This window comes from Hemitrygon akajei, chromosome 7 (genome assembly GCF_048418815.1).
Source record: "Hemitrygon akajei chromosome 7, sHemAka1.3, whole genome shotgun sequence".
Lineage (NCBI taxonomy): Eukaryota > Metazoa > Chordata > Chondrichthyes > Myliobatiformes > Dasyatidae > Hemitrygon > Hemitrygon akajei.
In genome coordinates, this window is record NC_133130.1 from 84928419 (window position 1) to 84953396 (window position 24978).

Here is a 24978-nt window from a genome sequence, read left to right on the forward strand (position 1 = left end):
ACAGCTGTTAACTCATTTATGATTGCTGATGTTAACTTGTTAGTGTTATGAGGAGGGGTGCCTAAGTGGCACAAAAGTGCACAATTCCCAGGGTGCATTTGTGGAATAAGACTCTGCTACAAGATTAAACAAATGTTTAGTGTTATAAAATGGGCAAAGGGCAATGTAAAAGTTTTAAAAAGATACACACATGTATATAAAACAGAATTTATGGTCAAAGTGTGACACATTTTTCAGAATTTTTGAATTTTAATTTGGTCATGGTCATGAATATCAAAATACTATGTTGCAGTACTTCCTAAAGCTATGGGTGGACATAAACTAAGTGTTGATTGTCCAGACCTATCTTACCTCTTCAACAGCTATGTGATTAGATCTATACCCAAGTACCAAATATACATAACATTGGAGGAGGATGGTGCTTTTCTTTTCCAGTCCTTGTGCCATGCCTGTGTTGGGGGTGTTGTTGCTGCAATTGGCAAAGTTCTAAACTAGTGATTCAAAGCAAAGTAGTTTTGCATATTTTCTAGGGACTGCCAAATGATCTCTGCATGCCTTTATTGTGAACCATTTATTGCTAAAATGTTAAATAATTATAATCTGTCCCCGCTTTCAGAAAGGAGCCAAACAGACTGCCAAAAGGAACTTAAGGTAAAGGAACCTTTAGGAGATTGTGATCATAATATGACAGATTCACTCTGCAGTTTGAGAGGGAGAAGATTAAAGTCAGATGTATCAGTATTACAGTGGAGTAAAGGGAATTACAGAGGCACATGAGAGAGGAGCTGGCCAAAGTTGATTAGTAAGGGACACTAGCAGGGATGACAGACCAACAATGGCTGGAGTTTCTGTGGTCAGTTTGGAAGGCACAGGATAGATACATCCAAAGATGATGATGTATTCTAAAGGGAGGATGAGGCCACCATGGCTGGCAAGGGAAGTCAAAGACAGCATAAAAGTAAATGAGAGGGCATATAATATAGCACAGATTAGTGGAAAGTTAGAGAATTGGGAAGCTTTAAAAAGTAACAAGGCAACTAAAAAAGGAGATGACGTAAGCAATCCAAAAATGTCAAAGAGGATACCAAAAGTCTTTCAGATATATAAAGAGTAAAAGAAAATCATTAGTGGACATTGGACCGCTGGAAAGGTTGTAATAGGGGACAAAGAAATGGCAGACGAACCTATTAAGTATTTTGCGTCAGTCTTCACAGTATTAAATAAATTGGAGTGTGTTGAGGGCAGAAGTGAGTGTAGTTACCATTTAGATGTGGAGAAGGTGCTTGGGATGTTGAAAGGTCTGAAAGTAGGTATGTCATTTGCGCCTGATCGACTACGCTTCATGGTTTTGAAAGAGGTAATTGAAGAGATTGTGGAAGCATTAGTAGGTTCAGAAGGGTTGGAAAATGCAAAAGTCATACTATTTAAGAAGGGAGCAAGGCAGAAGAAAGGAAATTATGGGCCAGATAGCCTGACTTTAATGGTTGAGAAGATGTTAATTCCATTATTAAGGATGAGATTTTGAGGAACTTGGAAGCACATGGTAAAATAGGCCAAAGTCAGTATTGTGTCATTGAGGAGAAATCCTGGCTGATAAATCTGCCTGTTATTTCCTCAAAGAATTCTCAGAGGCGAGTCGGCTGATGTTTGCTTGGATTTTTAGAAGGCCTTTGACATGTGCTGTATGTGAGACTGCTAAACAAGATAGGAGCCCATGGTATTACAGGAAAGATACTAGCATGGATAGAAGATTTACTAGCAGGAGGCAAAGAGACTGCTGGAGACTAGTAGTGATTCACAGGTGTCAGGATTGAGACCACTTCTTTTCACATAATACTGCATGCCGATGGTTTGCACAACATAATTGATGGCTTTGTGACCAAGTCTGCAGACGATACAAGGAAGCAGGAAATGTGCAGTACTTGGACAGATTGAGAGAATGGGCAAAGTGGCAGATGTAATACAGTGTAGGAAAGTTTATGGTCATGCACTTTGGTAGAAGTTCTAAATGGGAATAAACTTCAAAAATCAGAGGTGCAAAGGGACTTGGGAGACCTCTGCAGGGTTTCCTAAAGGTTAACTTGAGTCGATGGTAGGAAAGGCAAATGTAAAGATAGCATTCATTTCAAGAGGATAGGAGCAAGGATGTGATGCTGATGCTTTATAAGGCATTGGTCAGACTGCACTTAGAGTATGACAATATTGTGTGCTGTTTTGGGCCCCTTATCTTAGAAAAGACATTGGCACTGAAGAGGGTCCAGAGGAGGTTTATGAGAGTGCTTCTTGGAATGAAAGTATGAGAAGTGTTTGTTGGCTCTGGGCCTATACTAGCTGAAGTTTACAAGAATAAGGGGGTACCTCATTGAAACCTACCAAATATTTAAAGGCTTAGACAGAGTGGATGTGGAGAGGATGTTTCCTATAGTGGATGAGTAGACCAGAGGACACAGCCTCAGAACAGAGGGATGCCCATTTAGAACAGAGGTGAGATAGAATTTCTTCAGGCAGAGGGTGGTAAATCTATGGAATTCATTGTGGTGGACAGGTGTGTAAGCCAAGTCTTTGGGTATATTTGAAGTGAAGGTTGATAGGTTCCTGGTTATAGTCAGGGCATCAATGGTTACAGGGAAAAGCAGGAGAATGCGGTTGAGAGGGATAATAAATCGGCCATGATGGTGGAGCAGACTTAATGGGCTATTTCTGCTCCTATTTCTTATGCTCTAAAAATCCTACAAAGTTTTTTATAAAATTCAATATAGGGAAATACCATCAAGAAAAATGGAGACATTTTAAGAAATATTCTTTCACCCAGATCAGAGAAAGTCTAGTGCAAGTTTTGGTAATGATTGGGGCAGCTTTAAATATTTGTGCATGAAAATTGCAGGCCTAATAATCTGTGGGCATGAAAACTGTGGTATAACTTCGCCAAGTAAAGAAAATGAAACCTTGAAAGAAATTGGCAAAAAGCTTTCACTTCCAATTTTGGTCAGTAGTAGTCAATTCTCTGAGATTAATGGACTAGTAAGAAGCCTTACATAATATTTCTAATGTCAATCCCAAAATCTCAGCCATCCTTTTTCTTCTACAGTGCTGTTTGACCTGCTGTGTTTCTCTAGAATTTTATTTTTTGCACTATTATAATTTTCTCCTTTGAAGTGATCATAAATTAAATAAAATATCTATCCTACTGTTTCCCTGTTTTTGTTTATGTCTGCACAAATGCTGTATATCATTTCACACATGCTGCTTGGGCTTTGAAGATCAAGTAAGTTTGATGCTGAGTTAACCAGTTATAAATACTCCATTTTTACTTATGTAGCTGTTTAAAGTAGAGAGGACACAGGGATTTGGTCTGAACACACTGTGATTTTTATTTCATCCAAATTGCAAGCTGAACTAGTACAATAACAACATGAAATCAGAATATGAAAATTGAGTTATAATTTTCTCATGACTATTATGAGAAAATAATTCCAACATGACCAAAATGTTGTTACTCGGTTTTTCATGCCTTTATATCTGTGTGATGTTTAGAAATATAGGAATACACAATAGAAATATATATATCCAACAGTTTAAGATACGACACAAATAGACAGCAAAAGATGATCAATTCTTTGCAAGTAGCCTCTTCGCTGATTTTTTGTACGTATTATATGGAATTAATTTTTTTTAGTTTTTTTTGAAAAACATTCAATATAGCATGAGGTGTCTTGATTAGTAATTGACACTGCTAGCAACATTCTATTAATTTCTTTGATGGCCAATCATCTTCTCTGCTATTTTCTCCAATTCCAAGTCCATTGCTGCCAGATTTTCAAGTTCCTTCTGCTTTGGAGACAATGGAAAGCATTTAGTAATTAGTATGATTAGCCTCTTCATGACTTACTTAACAAAAAGTTTACCCACTGTGGTACAGGCAGTACGACATTCTAACTTCATAAATGTACTTTTGAGACAGGGTGTTCAATTGCCAATACGCTCTGTGTGAACAAAAGCCTGTGTAAGATCAATAAGAGAAAAGATTTAAAAAGCTAGTATACATTATTTTTTTTATAACAAATGGGTACAGGCTGTGCTTTTTATAATTTCAGATATTGAATTCATTCATGTCCTAATTAATTGACTGAATGTGAGAAACATTCCATCTTATTTCAGTACCTGTGGAATTGTCAAGCAACATTTCATACAGATGCCATTTGGGCCATTGTGGCTATGCCAACTCCCTGAAAATAAGCTACCTAATGAATCACATTCCACCTTGTTTTTTACACTTTCAGTTACTTACCCATTTCATTCTTGAAGTTCTTCTTGAATGTACTTACACTGCCCAGTCAGACAGTGTATTCCAGATATATAGAACAGAGAACATTATAGCACAGTACAGGTCCTTCGGCCCAAGGTATTATGTCAGCCTTTTAACCTACTCTAAAATCAATCTAACCCTGCCCTGCCACATGACTTTTCTTTTATCCATGTGCCTATCTAAGAGTCCCTTAAATCTCACTAATGTATCTGCTTCTACCACCAATTCTGATAGAACATACTATGCACCCACCACTCACTGTGTAAAACATTTACCTCTGACAATACCCCCTGTACTTTCCTCCAATAACCTTGAAATTATGCCACCTCATACTAGTGCTTCCTTCCTGAAAAAAAGGCCTTTGGCTGTCCACTTGATATACAATATGTTTCTTATTATCTTGTACACCTCTGTCAAGTCACCTCTCATCGTCCTTTACTCCCAAGACAGCTTGCTCAACCTATCTTCAAATGATATGCTCTCCAATCCAGGCAGCATCCTGGTAAATCTCTGCACACTCTAAAACTTCCATATTCATCCTATAACAGGAGACAAGACTGAACACAATATTCCAAGCATGGTCTAACCAGGGCTTTATGGAGCTGTAACTAGGGCTTTACAGAGCTGCAACATAACTTTATAGCTCTTGTACTCAATCCCCCAACTAATGAAGGCTAACACACCATACACATTTTAAACAATTCTATCAACAGTTGCAGCAACTTTGAGGGTTCTATGGATGTGGACCCCAAGCTCTCTCTCTTCCTCCACATAGCTAAGAATCCTGCTATTAACCTTATATTCTGTCTCCAAACTCAACCTTCCAAAGTGAACCACTTCACACTTTTACTCCTGCAAACACTTCTCAGCCCCCCTCTGCATCATGTCAATCTATTGGAACCTACAACGACTTTTTACACTCCACAACTCCACCAACCTTTATGTGATCTGCAAACTTAATAACCCGCCTTTGCACTTCTTCATACAAATCATTTTTTAAAAAAAAAATCACAAAGAGCAGAGTTTCCAGAATAAATGCCTACAGAATACACTCTATCTACAACTATCCTCATGGGCAAGCCAATTCTGAATCCATACAGCCAGGTTTTCCCAGATTCCATGCCTCCTAACTTTTTGAATGAGCCTGCCATGGGGGAACCTTAGCATACGCCTTACTAAAACCATATACACCACATCCACTGCTCCACCATTGTTTCTGTTATTATTTACGTTTCTGCTTGCATCAGCAATCATCATAGTTTTGGATACTTCTATCAAATTGTTTTTCTTGGTTTGAGGAGATGAAATCCAGTTTCTCAATTCATTCTATATAATTGAAACCCCTTCACTCTGATTCTGTACCTCACTAAGGCATTAATGTGTTTTCTCAGGCATGAAATGCCCAGACCTTTTTACAATGCTTCAGGTGGGGTTTGAAAATGGGTCAATCAGATATAGGATGACCAAACTCAGTATGTAAAGGTGAGCACATATAATTATATATATTACTGTGCAAAAGTCTTAGGCACATATATATAATAACAAGGCTGCCTAAGACTTCTGCACAATTTTGTAGTAATTTTATGTATTGCATTGTACTGCTGCCAAAAAAAAACACAAATTTTATGATGTATAGTATGTGAGTGATGATAAACCTGACTCTGATATGGGTCTGTATTGTGGACTGAGAGTGGGAAGGGGGCAGGGAGAGGGGAATCATGGTTGGGGAAAGGGGAAGGGAGAGGAGAGGGAGCAAGAGGCACCAGAGAGACATTCTGTAATGATCAATGAATCAATTATTTGGAATCAAATGACTTTGTCTGGTGTCTCAGGACTGGCTGTGTCTGCAACAACAACGACCCCCACCCCATCCCTGCCACTCCTCTGCCACCTGCCGCACATTGCCCCATGGAGCTCCATTCTCACCATTCCCTACATCCTTTGCTCCCACCAGATTTACAAACTCACTCTCCGCTCCACGTTGACGAATACAGTATTGTGCAAAAGTCTTAGGCACCCTAGCTATATATATGTGCCTAAGACTTTTGCACAGTACTGGATGTATATTTAATAATATTTAACAAAATAAATGTATCAATAAAGGATGTGGCTAAAATGCCAACAATCTAATAAAAATCTGGAGTTTGGATAAGGAAAATAAGGATGGTTTTAAAGCATTTATTCTGCAGGAACTCAAAAACATGAAGTTATGTTGAATACAGTGCCTTGTAAAAGAATTCAGCCCCCAACTCTTCGTTCACGTAATTGAGTATTACAACCAGGGATTTTGATCAATTTAACTGAGAATTTTTATTTGAGAATCACGTGCCCCTTTTTTCACAGTAAAGCATAGTAAATGGAAAGTTGTAAAGCATGAAGAGCAAAAAAATAAAAAACTGAAATGTCATCAGTTCAAAAGTATTCATCCCCCTTTGATCTACACTTGGTTAAACCCTCTCTTGCAGCTTTACAGCTAGTATTTTTGGATAAATCTCTGTTCGCTTTGTGCAATATGATGGAGCAAGATTTGCCCATTCCTCCTTGCAGAATTACTCAAGCTGTGCCTGGTTAGTTGGGGAGCAGTGGTGGACAGCAATCTCGAGGTCTTGCCGGAGGGTTAAGGTCAGGTCTCTGACTGGGCCACTCAGGTACATCAGTTTTTTTTTCATTTGAAGCTACTACATGGTTGCTGTGGTAGTGTGCTTTGGGTCACTGTCCTGCTGAAAGACAAACTTCTTCCCTAGTTTAAGCTTTCTGGCAGAGGCAAGCAGGTATTTATCCAGGATGTCTCTGCATTTAGTAGCATTCATCTTCCCATCAATCTTGAGCAGATTTACAATCCCTGCTGCTAAAAAAAAATCTCCATAGCTTGATGCTACCTCCACCACACTTTACAGTAGGGATGGTGTTTCCTTGGCTGAAGTGCCCGTTTAGAATAGCGCCACACATACTGCTTAGTGTTGACACCAAGAAGTTTGACTTCAGTCTCATTGACCACAAGACCTTCTTCCACATCTTCTAAGTGACACTTTGCAAAGTCTTTACAGGCAAGGATATGCTTTTTTTTTAGCCAGAACTTCTTCTTTACCACTCTTCCATAAATACCCTTTTTGTGAAAGGCCTTAGAGATCATGGAGCCTTGAACTTCATCTCCAGTTGCAGCCGCTGACTTCTGCAGCTCCGCCAGAGTAACTGTGTCACAGTAGCCTCTCTTACAAGTGCCATTCTTCTCTGGAGACTAAGTTTAGAAGGGTAGGCTGACCTAAGCAGAGTGGCACTGGTTTCATATTTTTTCCGCTTTTTCACAATGGAGGTATGTTCAGTGCCTTTGAGAAGGTCTTATGCCCTTCGCTAGATTTGTGCTTCTCCATTATCATTTCCCTGACTTGATTTGAATGTCCTTTTGTCTTCATTTTGGTTTGCTCTGTTGAAAATTTACCATACTATTGGACCTTACAGAGAGGGGTGAGATTTATTGTTATTAATTCATTGAAAAAAGGTGATCCTCAAATTTTCTACAAGTTGGGTGAATTGTAAGGAAATATACAATATGGCACCTGAGGAAAGTTTGCATAGTAATTACAATGAGGGTGAAAACTTTTTCAGCCTCACAATTTTGGTTTTTAATTTTTAGTGAATTGTTGACAGGTTTTCAAACTTTTCTTTTGATTTGACATGATATGCCATGTTTTGTTGACAAGCTAAAACAACCCTACTTCAATATATTTTATATTTAGACTATGAGACAATAAAATGTGAAAATAATTGTGGGGACTGAATACTTTTGCAAGGCACCATATAATCACCAAATGCCTAATGCTAGTTTTCTAGTGGCAGCACTTTGTTACTAGTATACTTAAAAATATATATATAGTTATTCTTGAAATTATATCATTTTCCTTTATTACTTAATATCTCTGTAATATTAGTCACAAAAACCTAACCATTCCCCCATCATAAATTAGCAGCATAGAGTGAGTAAATTGAGGACGATTGATCTGGGTTAGATCAGATTTTGCTGTCATCTTCCCCTCGATGTTCCACAGTTTCAGCAGTAACTGGTGGATCAAGGACAACTTGAAAACAGATATCTTACTATTTCAGCTCAGCAAGGTAACCTTCTATTTCTTTTAGTTGCAATTCTGAGAAAACCTTCAAGAAATCGTTGGGCAGTGGAAGTGAAGATATTAATATTTGTTCAGATGGAGATAATGGAGATGATTATAAACATCAGCAACAAAATAAATGAACTGAATGTATATTTCATTTTATGTGTTTAAATTACTGCATTACTTGTAATCTTACTAAATTCTATCTTACTAAATCTCCAGCATGTTTCCTCTGTATTATGAATTATTTTCAATCTTTTCAATATTAATTTTAACATATGATGCATCAACAAATTTTCAAATACTCTATTAAATAGCTTTTTAAAATTTCACAATATCATTTCAAGTCTTGGCCACAGGATGGCAGCATGGAACAGGAATCTAAGTCTCCCAAATGAAAAAGTTTACTAACTACTTGAGTACTATAGATGTACCCGCATCACTGGGACTTTAATGGTTTAAGAAGGTGAAGCACCACTATCACCATATCAAGGGACTAGAATGGGCAGTAATGCTGACATGGATTAACAAGAACAAAAAAACCCCTTACATTTCTTAACTAATAAGCATTTTATTTACTAGCACCACAAATATCTCAATTATTGTTTGGAATGATCTGGGTATGGGAAAATAAATTTAGTCCATTCCTAAAATTAAAGGATAATCATATCTGTGCAACAAAACAATCAACTGGCACCAATTGCACAAAAATCCCATTCTAGTTTCTATCAAGAGAGCTTTTATCTGTAAGTCTAGGAGAATAATCTTATTGAGCGCTATGTTGGCTGGAGTCAGGGCTTTATGCTTTGGCTCTTGGTAGAGTCACCCATGCCAAACAGGTCAAAGGGTAGTGGGCGGATAAAGAGTGGTCCTCCAGGTTTGGCGGTTCAGCTCAGGGTTAACAACCCTGACTTGATAAAACAAAATTGCTACAGTAACAGCAACGGAGAATCGTTGTACATCTGAGTGCAATAGTGTTCCTGAGTCTGTACCCAGAACTTGTATGACTGACAGTAGTGAAAACTGAGCTACTGACTCAATAAAGGAAGCTGTGAACACCAGCAGAGATGGAGGACCTTTATTGCTGCCCCAAATGTCAGCAGTGTAGCAGGCAGTAAGTAGGATATTTGCCCCATTTGAATTTATCTGCTAATCCTCATCAAATGCTGACTTATACTTGTATTTTTTCTAATATTTAAATAAATATACTAAGGTGCATATTAAGAAATGGCTGATGAATTTGGAGCCTTACGGAATGGCACAATGGATCTCCACTCAATTGTAATATTCCTGTGTTTGCTTCCACTCCAGTTCTGTGACTTTCAAAGTGACAAAAGAGATCTCTGCAGAATCTGCAAACTGTGCCACAGAGAGGGTAAACTGAGTATGCTGAGGTCAATGGCTGGGTTTGTGCCCTCTCTCCACTATTTGTGGTTGGTCTTCAGATACTTCTTGGATATTTCCTTTCTGCTTCTCCACCAGTCCTATGCCATGGTTTCTCTTGAATTGATGAAAATGATACATTTTCTTCAAGGAATCAAAACCTCAACAAATTTTTATAGATGTGTGATGGAGAATATATTGAATGGCTGCATCACAGCCTGATATGGAAATGCCGATGCCCTTGAACAGAAAATTCTATGAAAAGTAATAGATTCAGCCCAGTTCATGAGGGGTAAAGTCCTCCCAAACATTGGGCACATCTACATGAAACATTGCTGTAGGAAAGCAGGATCCATCATAGGATTCTTACCACCCAAGACCCAAGACCACTTCTTGGTGCTGCCATCAGGAACAAGGTACAAGAGCCTCAGGACTCACACCATCAGGTTCAGGAACAGTTACTACCCCCTAACCATCTAGCTCTTGAACAACAGAGGATAACTTCATGCAAAGTCTCTTGTCCCACATTAAAAGTTCCCACAACCAATGGATTCACTTTCAAGCACTCTTCATCTTATGTTCTTGATATTTATTGCTTATTTATTTATATTTGCATTTACACAGTTTGATGTCTTTTGCACTCTGGTTGATCTTTTAGTGATCCTGTTATAATTACCAATCTATAGATTTGTTGAGTATGCCCATAAGAAAATGAATCTCAGGGTTGTATATGGTGACATATATGTACTTTGATAATAAAATTTGCTTTGAACTTTGAATTTTGTCTTGGAAATCCAACATCAAAGGCTGCCTTTGCTGAAAGGTGGCTCACAAATTTAGGGAAATGAGCCATGTTGACCACAATCGGATTGGCATTGTCTGAAGGAATAGGACTTGTAAAGAGCCTTTGTTCTCCCAGCTGCTTAGTATAAGACTTATCCTCTCAAACAGCTCTGTGAAGAAATCCACAATGATTTAGAGCTCAGCGGATTTAGAGCGAGCTTCATCTGAATACTATAACTTAATGATCTTGGTTCAGGAAACAGAATAGTTTTTATATTCATCCTATAAACAAAGTGAAGCAACTTATACAAAAGTTGAAGAAGGGGTTGAAGCAGATTCCAATACCACAAACTTCTTTGATGCCTCTCTGCATTGGGTTGGGTCTGTAGTGGTTCACAGTTTGCATCATGGTGGAATAGACGGACGATAGCCAATTACTGCCAATTTGTTTTTCAGACTTCCTAGATGTTGATGAAGTTGACTTCCATATTCCCAACTTTTTCCACTCAATGGCTTTCCACTAACCATAATTTGCTTGGTTCATCCTATTAAATAATGCTACTGCAGTTATTATCAGATGCTCCAGCATCTTACAGCCAGAAACTAGATGCCAAATGGTCTCATATGATGACAAAGCAAGTGTGCTCCTTCTGCACCGAAAAGTACAATCCAACATATCCATAAGAAGTAGTTTCAGCAGGAGCCCCCTACAATAAAGGTCCACAATTGATCCTAGGAAAAAGATCACATTCCATTTCTTGATGTCCACCTCTCCACCTAGACATAGAAGATGAAATTCAACACTGCTCCGATATGCTAACACAGTCTTCAGCATTCTGAGGAAAACAGGGTTCAAAGACCAAGACCTCAAATCCAGCACCACTGCTATGTTCTACTAGCCGCACCTGCATACTTCAAAGTACTGGTGAGATACTACCAGTGCTGTCTCGGCACATTCTAACTACTTAATTAGTAGGATAAGCAAATAAACATGAGCATCCTCTCCCAGGTCAATATCCCCAGCACTGAATATAAGAAATAGGAGCAGGAGTAGGCCATCCGGCCCATTGAGCCTGCTCCACCATTCAATAAGATCATGGCTGATCTGGCCATGGACTCATCTCCACCTACCTGCCTTTTCCCCATAACCCTTAATTCCCCTACTATACAAAAATCTATCCAACCTCGTCTTAAATATATTTACTGAGATAGCCTCCATTGTTTCATTGAGCAGAGAATTCCCCAGATTCACCACTCTTTGGGAAAAGCAGTTCCTCCTCAGCTTTGTCCTAAAATTACTCCTCTGAATCTTGAGGCTATGTCCCCAAGTTCTAGTCTCATCTACCAGTAGAAACAACTTTCCTGCCTCTATCTTATCTATCCCTTTCATAATTTTATATGTTTCTATCAGATCTTCTGTCATTCTTCTGAATTCCAGTGAGTACAGTCCCAGGCAACTCAATTTCTCCTCATAGGCTAACCCCCTCATCTCTGGAATCAACCTGGTGAACCTCCTCTGCACCGCTTCCAAAACCAATATATCCTTCCTCAAGTAAGAAGACCAGAAATGCACGCAATACTCCGGATGCTGCCTCACCAGTACCCAGTAATCTTAAATTCAATCCCTCTAGCAATGAAGGCTAACATTTGCCTCTTGATGCCCTGCTGCTCCTGCAAACCAAAACCTTTTTCAATTCATACATAAACATTCCCAAGTCCTTCTACACAGTAGCATGCTGCAATCTTTTAACATTTACATAATAATCTGATCTCCCATTTTTCCTTCCAAAGTGGATGACCTCATATTTGCCAACATTGTACCCCATCTGCCCACTTACTTAACCTATCTATATCTCTCTGCAGACTCTCCTTTTCCTCTGCACAATTTGCTTTTCTACTCAATTTAGTGTCATCAATAAGCTTAGATACATTACACTCAATCACCTCTTCCAGGTCGTTAATGTATATGGTGAACAGTTGCAGGCCCAGCATCAACCCCTGCAGAACACCACTCAACACTGATTGTCAACCAGAGAAACACCAATTCTCTGATTTCTATTGGCTAACCAAACCTCTGTCCATGCTAATACATCACCTCCAACTCTATGCATCCTTCTCTTATGGAGAAATCTTTTATGTGGCACCTTATCAAACGCCTTCTGGAAATCCAAGTAAATAATGTCCATCTGTTCCCATTTATCCACTGTGCTTGGTATATCCTCAAGGAACTCCAGTAAGTTTGTCAAACAGGACCTGCCTTTGCTGAATCCATGCTGCATCTGCATGACGGATCCATTTCTTTTCAGATGCCTCGCTATTTCTTCTTTAATGATAGCTTCAAGCATTTTCCCAACTACAGATGATCCAGCTCTGTTCAGCAAGCTGTCTAATGGACATGTCCAACACCAGACTCCTCAAAGACATTTTAGTCTGGGCTCCACGGTTACTGAACCAGTACCAGACCCCCTGGAACAATAGTTCCGTGCGAGCATAACTTACCATGTGACACAGAGTTTATGCTGCCGGCAATCAGCAGGAGCTCAAGAAAAGCAGCTATGATCTGCGCAAAGCTATCAAGGCTGCGAAACAACAATACAGGGACAAGATTGAGTCAAGATTCACAACGAATAGCGCACGTGACTTGTGGCGAGGGTTGCATACCATCGCAGACTTCAAAGCCAAACATAGTGGTGCTGCCAACATCGTGGCCTCTCTCCCAGATGAGATCGATCGCTTTTGCGCTCGATTCGATGTCGCTAACTCTGAGCCTCCGAGGAAAGACACCACTACAACCTGCAACCTGGTCATCTCGGAGGTACGCAGATGTTTCTAACAAGTGGACAGCCGCAAGGCTACGGAACTGGATGGCATCCCAGGGCAAGTACTCAGGATGTGCGCGGCACAACTGGCAGGTGTGTTTACTGACATTTTTAAAGTCTCCCTCTTCCAGTGTAGAATGCCCTCCTGCTTCAAATTATCCATCATTGTCCCTTTACCAAAAAAGACCAAGATAACATGCCTGAACGACTGGCCTCCTGTTGCACTCACCTCAATAATAAGCAAATGTTATGAGAGGCTGGTCAGGGATTACATCCGCAGCTTGCCACCACCCACACTGGACTCCCTAAAATTCACCTACTGGTACAACCAATCGACAGATGATGCAATAGCCGCTGATATACATACCTTCCTTACACATCTGGAGAAGAAGGATGTTTATGTGAGAATGCTGTCCTTGGACTACAGTTCAGCATTCAACACCATAATTCCATCCAGGCTCGACAAGAAGCTCAGAAACCTCGGCCTTGACCCTGCCTTGTGCAGCTGGATCCTGGACTTCCTGTCAGATCGCCGGCAGGTGGTAAGAGTGGGCTCCCTCACCTCCACCCCTCAACACAGGAGCCCGTTAGGGCTGTGTGCTAAGTCCCTTCTTTTACTCCCTGTATAGCTCATGACTGTGTCGCCACCCACAGCTCTAATCTGCTAATTAAATTTGTCGATGACACTACATTGATTGGCCTAATCTCAAACAATAATGAAGTGGCCTACAGGGAAGAAGTCATCTCTGACACAGTGGTGTCAAGAAAACAACCTCTCCCTCAATGTTGCAAAAACAAAGGAGCTGGTTGTGGATTACAGGAGGAATGGAGATGGGCTAACCCCTATTGACATCAATGGATCTAGGGTTGAGAGGGTAAACAGCTTTAAGTTCCTCAGCATCCACATCACCGAGGACCTCACATGGTCTGTACACACCAGCTATGTGGTGAAAAAGGCACAACAACACCTCTTTCACCTCAGACGGTTGAGGAAGTTTGGTATGGGCCCCCAAATCCTGAGGACTTTCTACAGGGGCACAATTGAGAGCATCCCAAACACAATCTATTCCAGCTGCTACAATCTGGGAAATGGTACCACAGCATAAAAGCCAGGACCAAAAGGTTCTGGGACAGCTTCTTGCACCGGGCCATCAGACTGAGTAAATCACGCTGATTTGAGTGTATTACTGTGTTACATTGACTGTCTATTTATTATAAATTACCATGATTGCATATTGCACATTTAGATGGAGATGTACTGTGAAGACCTTTACTCCTCATGTGTGTGAAGGATGTAAGAAAAAAAGTCAATTCAATTATCAATTCAATTTCAGTCCAAGCTCCACAATTGACGCGTAACTTATTTACAAGTTGTATCCAGTATGCTGACTGAATTTACTGTACGTACCCGAATGCTGCTGGGAAGAAGTTTTTCATTTTATCCATACCTCACCATACCTGTCCACATGATGATAAACTCAGCTTGACTTAACAGCAGGTTAGAGGAAATGATGCAATGATTTTCTTGAAGCTTCTGTGAAAGATGTGATATCCACATTGGCTCTTGGGAATGGCTGGTTACGACCACTCAGAAATGGAGAAAGCATTAAGAAGCTCCTGTTTCTTCATTAGGAGCCACATGGAAACCCAATGGCATTAGTGGAAAAAGAGTACCACTGGCCATACTACCCAACCACGTCCCATTAAACATCTCCTATCCCACTTGTGGCAGAGTCTTCCCACATTGACTTCATTGTGTGCATCAGAATATACAAAACTGGAGAGGAAGCAAACTACTCTCGACATTGGCAAGCTGTCGAAAAAAGTAGAAAGAGTAAGCATCCAGGACCCATGGGTGAAGAAATATGCAAATGTGAAACTTAAGACTAGCTCCAAGATCCTTTCTGAAAACAGAGCAGGTATAATAGCTTAATTTGTGATAGCCAACACAGATTTAGACTGACCTGTGATCTTCAGAGAGTCCACTGGAAGTTGATGCCAAAAAGACATGTTTAAAAATGCCAATCTTGATTTACTTTCTAGCCACATGCACCAAGCAATCCAATCAATCATTTCTGGCCCTCCTCAACCCTATTCGCAATCACACCCTCCTCTTGCTAACCGTCACTGACCTTCTGGGACTTCTATCTATTTCACTAAATGGATAAATAAGGTTATGACATACCTGTGGATATAACGAAATATCATTTTAGGGTTCATCAGATTGGCTTAGAATAACAATGGAAAAATGGTCATTTTGCAAAATAAAGCCTATCAGTTATTTCCTCAAACATTAGTTATGTACTCCTAAAACTAAGAAATATAACTGAGGTAATACCTTTATTATTGTTCATTTAGAAATATTATTAGGCCTACCTCTTCTTCAGTTAGTACTCTGTGGTTCATTTTCTTCTTTCCCTCGTTATGATGTTGCTTTCCCTTCTCCTCCTCAGAATCATAAAGTTTTGGGTTTTCCATGGATGACTTCCTAGATTTCAGATAGTGTGCCAGCATGTCCATTCTGTCATACAACCTTCTGTTTTTGAAATCATTGTCAAGGTTTTGCTTTATGTGGTTTTCTTCAATACTTCCCTCATTCTGGCCTTGGTCTTCCTCCTTGTGTCTTTTATCATAATTTGTTCTCTGCTTCTTGTCATCATGTCCTTCGTATTCCGGATAGAAGTGACTATGCTCACTGCGCTTGATCTCCTCTTCACTACCTGGATTTCTATCAACCAAATTACGCCTTTTCTTCCACCAAAACTGTTGGACTGTATTTCTTTCTTCCTCTTTATCTTTTCCATTGCTCGGGTATCTTTCTTCTGTGCTTTCTTCTCCTTGCTTATTATCATTAGGATTATTTATTTTTTCTTCACTGTTGTGTAGTTTTTCCTCACTATAATATCTCTTCTCATACTTCTCTTCTTCCTCGCCACTGTGGTGTCTCTTGTAGTCAGTATGATGTCTCTTTTCTTCTTCTTCACTATACTTTTTTTCTTCACTCTTTGTCTTTTTGTTGAGATGCTTTTCCTCCTTTGATTCCTCTGAGCTACTCATCAAGTGCCTGTTTGCTTTATCCTCAAACTCCACCTGGTTTTTATTTCTCTTAAGATAATTATGAATATTTTTGATGTGTTCTAGATCTTCACTAGATTCATCAGACATATCTAGGTCCTCCTTATCATTGTGGACATTCCTATCCTCATCTGAATGACCATAGTTCTTTCCCACTTGGTAGTGTATGGGATCATTATGTAATTTCTCTCCTTCTTCACTACTTTTCTCTTCCAAATCCTCAGAGTCATATTTCTTGTGCTCATATTGACCATCCCTGTTATCTTCATTATTGAGATCTTCAATGGATCCCTTTGCACCTGTGTCAATATGTCCAAATCTTCTTTCATTTGAATGTTCATGAATGCCAAATTGCTTATCCTCCTTAGAAGACTCTTCTTCACTTCTAAAGTCATGTCGCTTATGATGAGACAAATTGATCATACTCTCAGTACTGTCTGCTTTTTCTGAGCCTTTTCCCTCATGAGTAGTATCTTCCTCGCTGTGTTTCCTGTATCTTCTTTCATTATCTTGTTCACTTATGTTACCTACATATCTCCTTTCTTCATGTTGTTGAGTAGAATGATGATCTCCATGGCTTCCGACATGATACATGTTTTTTACTGGATAGAAATCTTCTATACTTCTACTATCTTCCTCACTGTTATTCACTTCAGTATTTTCTTCCCCATCGTCTTGCTTGTAATGTCGCTTTTCCTCACTCTCATCTTCACTTGGTTCGTCTTCCTCATAACGTGTCCTCTGGTACTCCACAACAGCCCTCTGGTTTCCTTTGTCTTCATAGTGAGGATTTCCAGAGTCCTCAGTGTGTTTGTCATCTTCATAATAATTATTTCTTCCCTCAAATTTCTTTTCCGTTGTTTCAGGCTTCTCACCTGGACCAGGATGCAACAAAAAAACGTTAAACAACCATTATTAGTAGAAAGCAAACTGAACATTTATTCTTCTTATTATTCTCGAAGTCTAGTAGTACTACAACTGATACAACAAACAATAAATTTTACATTATTTAAGACAGTGACAATAAGCCTGATTCTGATTCTGCTAAAGACAATCAGTGCGTTACAGACATGCATAGAATTTCAGCAATATTTTGATCATGTGATCCCACGCATGTAAAGCTGGTTATACAGTGGTGACACCAATTATTATCCATTGCAGATTTGATTTAACCACATCAGACCCCATATATGCAAAAGATCAATGGGCATCAGCATATAAATAATTATAGACAATTGGATACTAACAGAAGAAAACAGCATTGTTAGTGTAACACTTAAAGAACTACACCATTACTGATGATTTTGTGGATGAGCAGGTAGGAGAAAGGTTTGTTGTAGCAAATATCAGAGATAAGGTGAGTCACAATGATGGAATATGTAACTGAGCAAAATACTACGACACAGAATGAAACCATTCAGGTTCAGTCCATTTAGTCTGTATTACCTCTCTGCCAGAGCAAACCTCCACTTCCATTCATTGTCCCTTTCTTTACAGCTTTGCAAAATTTTCTTCATCATATATTTATCCAGTTCCTTCTTGAAGGGCACAGTGAGAGTTGTTGGTTCCAACTGCACAATTACAATTCTCCTATCATTTCGTATTTTCCCCTCCCCCTCCTACTTTCAAATCTCTTACTACCTTTCCTTTCAGTTAGTCCTGATGAAGGGTCTCAGCCCGAAACATCGACAGCGCTTCTCCCTATAGATGCTGCTTGGCCTGCTGCGTTCTACCAGCATTTTGTGTGTGTTGCTTGAATTTCCAGCATCTGCAGATTTCCTCGTGTTTGCACAATTACAAACATGTTTTTTTCCTCACATTATTCTTAGTTCTCTTCTCCTTTATGTTATACCTCAGCCTCCACTCTTCGGTAGAGAACAAGTTCAATGGGATATTGAATAGATTGAAGACCATTAACTTTAAGAAGATTCTGGACAAACTTGGATTATTCCCTCTGGAATACCAAAGGCTAAGAAATGATTTGATAGAAGTATTTTCAGATTATGAGAGGCATAGATAGGTGGAAACTCAGAGTCTTCCTTCACCATCCCCACTCCCCCCACCCCCCACCCCCCCCCCCCCCCAGGATGGAGATGTCCAAATCAAGTTTACAATACCAGGAACAAGTTTAAGTTGAGAGTGGGTAAGTTTAAAGGAGACATGCAAGATAAGTTTTGCACAGAGTGTAGTAGGTTCCTATTATATGGATCAGGGGAGGAGGTAGAAATAGGAACAATATCATCATTTAAAATGTATAAAGACAGGCACATGAACAGGCAGGGAAATGAGGAATATGGACTATATGAAGAAGTTAGATTGGAATTGTGGTTAATGCAAACATACATTAACCACAGCATTTTCCTCTGCTGTGTGTTCTATCTTCTTCCACTGAAAGCCCCAATCTCCCACGCTAGTGGGAGAGCCATGAAGAAAAGGATATAGCAGCAGAGAGAATTCCCATAAAACAAAACTACCCTGGTGAACACTTAAAGAAAGCAAGTAAACAGTGTTTGAAAGACCTAGGGCTCGAAGTCCAAGGCTTGTACCTCCGCAAGGGTTTCAGCACAGCCCTTCCCGGGAACCCCAGTCAAGCAACTGGCTTTCCTTCACATTAAGTAGTCAAGCAAGGACACAGAAAAGTCAATATTTCTTCTTTACAAGTGAATTTGGAATTTGGTGACTCGGGGCAAACTCAATTGTACTTTACTCAACTCGCTCTCAATGCAAGGGTGACTTACATTTCTAAGACTTGTATGTAAGCATAAAAGAAACCTGAAACCACAAATTGGAAACTATTCGCATCACATTTCATTGGGTATGACAGAAATTGTGTAGCAAATGTGCCAAATTTGGGGATGATTATTGAAGCTCATCTCAATGCCGGCTCACCAGGTCTTCGTATTGGTCCCTCTCCAAACAGACTTGGAAAAAGACGGCAACCTTCCCAAATCAGCACTCTTAATAAATTGCAAGTACACAGTTTAAGAAAATGTACTTAAAACATAGGAGCAATCAAAGGCAGCGAGATTCACTTTTAATGGATGTTGTTTGTTTCAGTCCCTCATTTGAAGTGAATTGTATCTGATTATTATTTTAATTTACCATGGTATTGAGTTGATCCCCACTCCCAACTATCTGGCTGGTGAATGTACAGTCCCCAGAAAATAAAATTGAAGAGCTTAAGGCAAGATTGCAGTACTCGAGGGACAATAGGGATGGCAGTGTGCTTTGCTTCACAGAAACATGGCTCACCCTGGTCATTTTGCATGCAGCACTGTAGCCCGATGGCTTCACTATTCTCCGCAAAGACAGGTCAGGTGAGTATCTTAAAGGAAGTGGACTGAGAGTATGCTGCATGATTAACTCATCTTGGTGGACAGATATGACGAACGTCTCTTACTCCCACTCACACCACCTGGAACCTCTAGCGATCAAGTGTGAGTATTTTATCTGCCGAGGGAGTTCTCCGTCATTATCCTAGTAGCAGTGTACATCCACATCAGGTACACAAAACAGCACACACTGAGGTCTTCCCTGTGATGGTGGGTGACTTCAACCAGGTCGGCTTGAAGAATTCTCGGAACATCTACCACCAATATATCACCTACGAAACCAGAGCAGCCAGCGTACTTGACCGCAGTTATACCACCATCAAGAATGCTTATCGTGCCATCCTACACCTCCACTTGTGAAAATCTGATCACCTGGCTGTATCTCTACTGCCTGTGAAATCTCTGCAAAAGTGGTGAGGACCAAGAAAATATGGCCAAGCAATGGGGAAGAACTGCTTTGAGTTGGTAGCTGTCATCGAATTCTTCAAGATGTATGTGGATCAGTGTGTGCCTTTGAGAATATACCAGACATATCCAAACCAAAAGCTATGGATGAACTAGGAGATTCATAGATTGCTGAGGACTAAATCTGAGGCATTCCTGACCGGTGATCCAGAATTATTCAAGAAGTCAAGGTACAACCTATGGAAGGCTATATTTTAGAGCCAAAAAACAATTCCAATTGAAGTTGGAGATGGAAATGATGCACGTCTGCTCTAGCAGGGTTTGCAGGCCATTATTTTGTACAAGGTGAAATCAAACATCAGGAATGGCAGTGATGCTTCACTCCCAGGTGAACTCAATGCCTTTTATGCACTTTTTGAAAGGGAGATTAAAGCTACACCTGTGCAGATCCCTGCAGCATCCTGTAACACTGTGGTCTCTGTCTCAGAGGCCAATGTCAGAACCCTCTTTCAAGAGGGTGAACCCTCGCAAGGCATCACGGGCTGATAGTAGACGTGACAAAGCTCTGACAAACTTTGCCGTCCAACTGGCAGGAGTGTTCAAGGACATCTTCAATCTCTCACTGCTGCAGTTGCAGGTTCCCACCTGCTTCTAAAGGATGCCCAAGAAGAGCATGTGAGCTGCTTCAATTTATGCCCAGTTGCGCACACATTTACTCTGATGAAATGCTTTGAGAGGTTGGTTGTGGCCAGAATCAACTCGTGCTTAAGCAATTACCCAGACCCGTTGCAATTTGCCAATCACCGCAATCGGTCTATAGCGAATGAAACACACTGGCTCTCCACTCAGCCTTGGATCACCTGGACAACCTACATCAGGCTGTTGTTCATTGACTGCAGCTCATGGTTCAGCACAATAGTACCCTCAGTACTAATCAACAAACTCAAAAACCTGGGACCTGTAACTCTCTCTGCAACTGGATCCTTGACTTCCTCATCGGGAGACAATAGTCAGTGGGGATCAGAAATAACATCTCCGCCTCACTGGCAATCAACACTGGTGCTCCTCAAGGATGTGAGTTTAGCCCACTGCTCTACTCTCTACACCGACAACTTTATTGTTAGGCACAGCTCAAACGGCATCTATAAATTTGCTGATGTCACAACTCTTGTTGGCAGAATTTCAGATTGGTGACCAGAAGGTATACAGGAGCGAGACAGATCAGCTGGTTGACTGATATCGCAACAACAACCTTACACTCAACGTCAGTAAGACCAAGGAACTGATTGGGGACTTCAAAAAAGGGAAGTCAATAGAACACACACCAGTCCTCATTGAGGGATCAGCAGTGGAAAGGGTGGGTTCTGACGAGCTATCCCGGGTTCATCATATTGAATTAATTATAAAGACTCATCCGCGGCTCTATTTTATTTGGAGTCTGAGGAGGTTTCGTATGTCACCAAAGACTCGTGCAAGTTTCTGCAGGTGTACTGTGAAGAACAATCTAACTGGTAGCATCACGGACAAGTATGGAGGGTTCACTGCACAGGATCGGGAAAAGCTGCAGAAGGTTGTAAACTCTGCCAGATCCATCATGAGCACAAGCCTCCCCAGCATCGAGGACACTTTTAAAAGCATGCCTCAAATGTGACATCCGTTATTGTAGACCTCCATCACCCAGGACATGCCCACTTCTCATTGTTACCGTCATGAAGGAGGTAAAGAAGCCCGAAGACACACACTCAACTTTTCAGGAACAGCTTATTCCCCTCTGCTATCAGATTTCCCGAATAGACAGTGAACCTATGTACACAACTTCATTACTTTTGCTCTCTTATTGTACTACTTATTTAATTCAGTTTATATATGTACATACATATACACATATTTCTTATTCTAATTATAGTTTATTTTTAAATGATGCATTGCAATGTACTGCTGACGCAAAACAACATATATCACGACATATGCTGGTGATATTAAACCGAATTCTGATTCAGATTTTGATTCTATTGCATCACCGTCAAAATATCGGGGCGGTTGATAGTATTGACTTAAAAAATATACTCTTACTTCTTAGGATTTCCTTGCATTCTGAGGTCACTGGAGAAGCGTTTTGCTTTGAAAAAGCACTGGAAAGTGCTTCGATTATACACCGCGTTACCTAAACGAGAAACGTCGGACATGGTCAAACACTTGTCGCCTCTGCCTGAGTATCAGAAAGAGAGAATTAAGATACTGTTTTGGAGACACATTCATGCACCTTACCAGCTCATCTTTCTGTACGGCCCTTTCCGCTGGCAGCGCTCTGACCACTGCCAAAAACAAAACAAAAAAATAAACACAATGACTGATCCTGGAACAAAAAGATGTCCCACGGGAAAACAGACTGAAGACTGGAGAATCGAGTTTTCTTTCACCCACATTGCAGCTGAGATTCTGACCTTGTTTGCAATTTATAAAGTTATGGACGACGAAGAAACATACCATACATGCTTCCTGGGATGAAGAAATTGTGAAGGTTGAAGAGGTTGGGACTGTTTACTCCAAGAAAAGGGCGAGGGATGTTTGATAGAAGTGTATAAAACGATGACAGTCTAGGCGGGGTCGATAGAACGCAAGAAAACAGGAGCTAGATTGGGCCACTCGGCCCTCGGGTCTGTCCCATTAGTCGATATGATCATGTTTGATCCATGATGGTCTAATCTCCTCTTCCGTACCAGCTCACCCAAACCCTTAATTAAAACAGAAAAGCTGGGGGAAAAAACTCATCCCCCATTCTCTGGTGGAGCACTATTTCAGTGAAAGGTTTCAATTTAATATTAGAAAGAGCATTATTGGTTTGCTTTACATTTTGCGTATTATTCATTTTATAATGAAGTTACTGAAGAAAAAATATTGGGGTATCTGCGTGAGTCCTTGACGATATCTTTACAATATGCCTAGTTCCATGACCTAATGTACACAGTAGACTGTCAATGGAACTGGTTGCAACTCTTCTTTCATGATACCGGGAATTGATCTTGACAATAAATGACAGGTACTCTGGACAGCGGTTGTCAATACGTACTTTTAAGCAAAATAAGGAAGAAATGATAGAAATAAAAACATAAAATATTGGAAATACTCAACAGGTTGGACAGCGTCTGTAGAAAGAGAAGCAGAAATAAGGTTTCAAGTCAAAATCCCTTCAAAACTGAGAAGAGAGAAAACGAACGAGGGAAAGAAATTATGGAAATACTAAGAGGGTGTGGGAAATCTTGAAGAGAGTGAAACATAATTAACTTTCCATTAGAACCACAAGCCCCACGAAAACTTGTCCTGAATACGTTCCGACATATTGCTTTCATTTCCACTGTCAATATCACTGTATTTAGTTTGTATTCTTTTACATGAACACAGATTTAACAATAAACAGCTGTGGGGATATCACAAATCTAGTTGCTTTTGTTATGTCATCAAGACCATGGGGGAAAAAATGTCATCTAACTGCCTGCCCAATCCGATTTGGGCAAGGTTCGCCAGGCTGACGGGATCAGCAACCAGGACCTATTCGCTATCCAAGGTGCTGAAACCGAGAAACTGGATTAAGAATGCGAATTGTAATAAATAAACAAAAGCAAACATTACCTGCCACGGTAGACAGAAAAAACAAGGTTAGGAGAAGAAAAAAACGCATAGTCTTGTCGAAGCCGTGCGCGCTGAGGAGTTTGTTGTATGAGGGTGCTTTCCAACCCCTCTCTGCAGTCTCCGGATGGAGCCGAGACCAGTGATCCCAATTTAAAGCGACCGTACAGCGCATGTATCACTGTGCTGGTTTTGGAGGCGGAGGCAGACTCCACACCCGAGCATTATCGTCATCAAAGCTCCATAAAAGCTTCAGTGAAAAAATGTTTCTGCGTAATTGTTCACTTCCATTTATTATTTAATATTTTTTATTATGCAGATGGGCTGGATGAGTGAAGCTTTATCTCGTTTGTTTAGCTCAATCGCACCTTAGCGTTCTCGATTTATCAATTCTGTGTAGCAGTTTTTCAGTTATTGGGCGACGATATCAGCCTCAGAACATACTGAGAAAATTAAATTACACCTTCTGTTGCCATTTTAATCCAATCTTCTCCCATTTATTTCTCTTTGTGGTATAATTCTTCAGGCAATTAAACCCCTTCAACAAAAGATATTCTTTACCACAAAATAGCAAGCCGAGAAACAACTCTGACTGCAAAGCTTGAACTTTTGAAATATAATTAATCGACTTTCCCTAAATATCAGACCTTACAATAAAAATAATGGGTTCTTAGATTTTTTTAAAATTTCCAGTTTCCTTTACAAGAATTGCTTGAAAGTTTAGCCTCTTTCCACTTGTCACATTGTTGACCTGTGTTGAAGTTAATGATGAAGACTAAATGCCTTTTTTATCTGCTTAACGCTATGTTTTTATATTCGTATGTTATTTTATTTATGTTGGTCAGATGCAATTGAGCTGAGGATGAAAGAGAAGCTAGTCTACCAATTTATTTTTAATGAGAATAGCCTAAAAGTTTCCTTAATTTAAGCTATGTTTCAATTCACACATACAATTAAGATCATGTAATATTTAAATGGATCCAACTCTAGAAGAAACATTTGTGGTTAATTATGTAAAGCTATAAACAGTGACTGAAGATTTTTCCAGTACAATACATTTGAATTAAGAGCTGCAGCCAACGTCATTATACTTAGTCACAAAATAAATCTTCAAGGACTGTTGGACTACACTCTCAGGT

At 40.0% G+C, this 24978-nt stretch overlaps 1 protein-coding gene across 3 annotated transcripts; it reads right to left on the reverse strand.

Annotated features, from left to right (window-relative positions):
• Positions 1-3346: 3346 nt before the first annotated feature.
• Positions 3347-24029, reverse strand: chgb (chromogranin B). 3 transcript variants are annotated; one of them, XM_073051339.1, is made up of 5 exons: positions 23843-24029; positions 22481-22527; positions 22286-22376; positions 15777-17350; positions 3347-3828 (listed from the first exon to the last, which is right to left on the reverse strand). In XM_073051339.1, exons 1-5 carry the CDS (start codon positions 24012-24014, stop codon positions 3748-3750), a joined length of 1965 nt encoding a protein of 654 aa, XP_072907440.1. In that variant the 5' UTR covers positions 24015-24029; the 3' UTR covers positions 3347-3747. The 3 variants fall into 3 exon arrangements, with proteins under 3 accessions (XP_072907440.1, XP_072907439.1, XP_072907441.1); XM_073051338.1 differs by having other exon boundaries at positions 3347-3831; XM_073051340.1 differs by lacking the exons at positions 22286-22376; positions 22481-22527 and having other exon boundaries at positions 3347-3831.
• Positions 24030-24978: the final 949 nt, after the last annotated feature.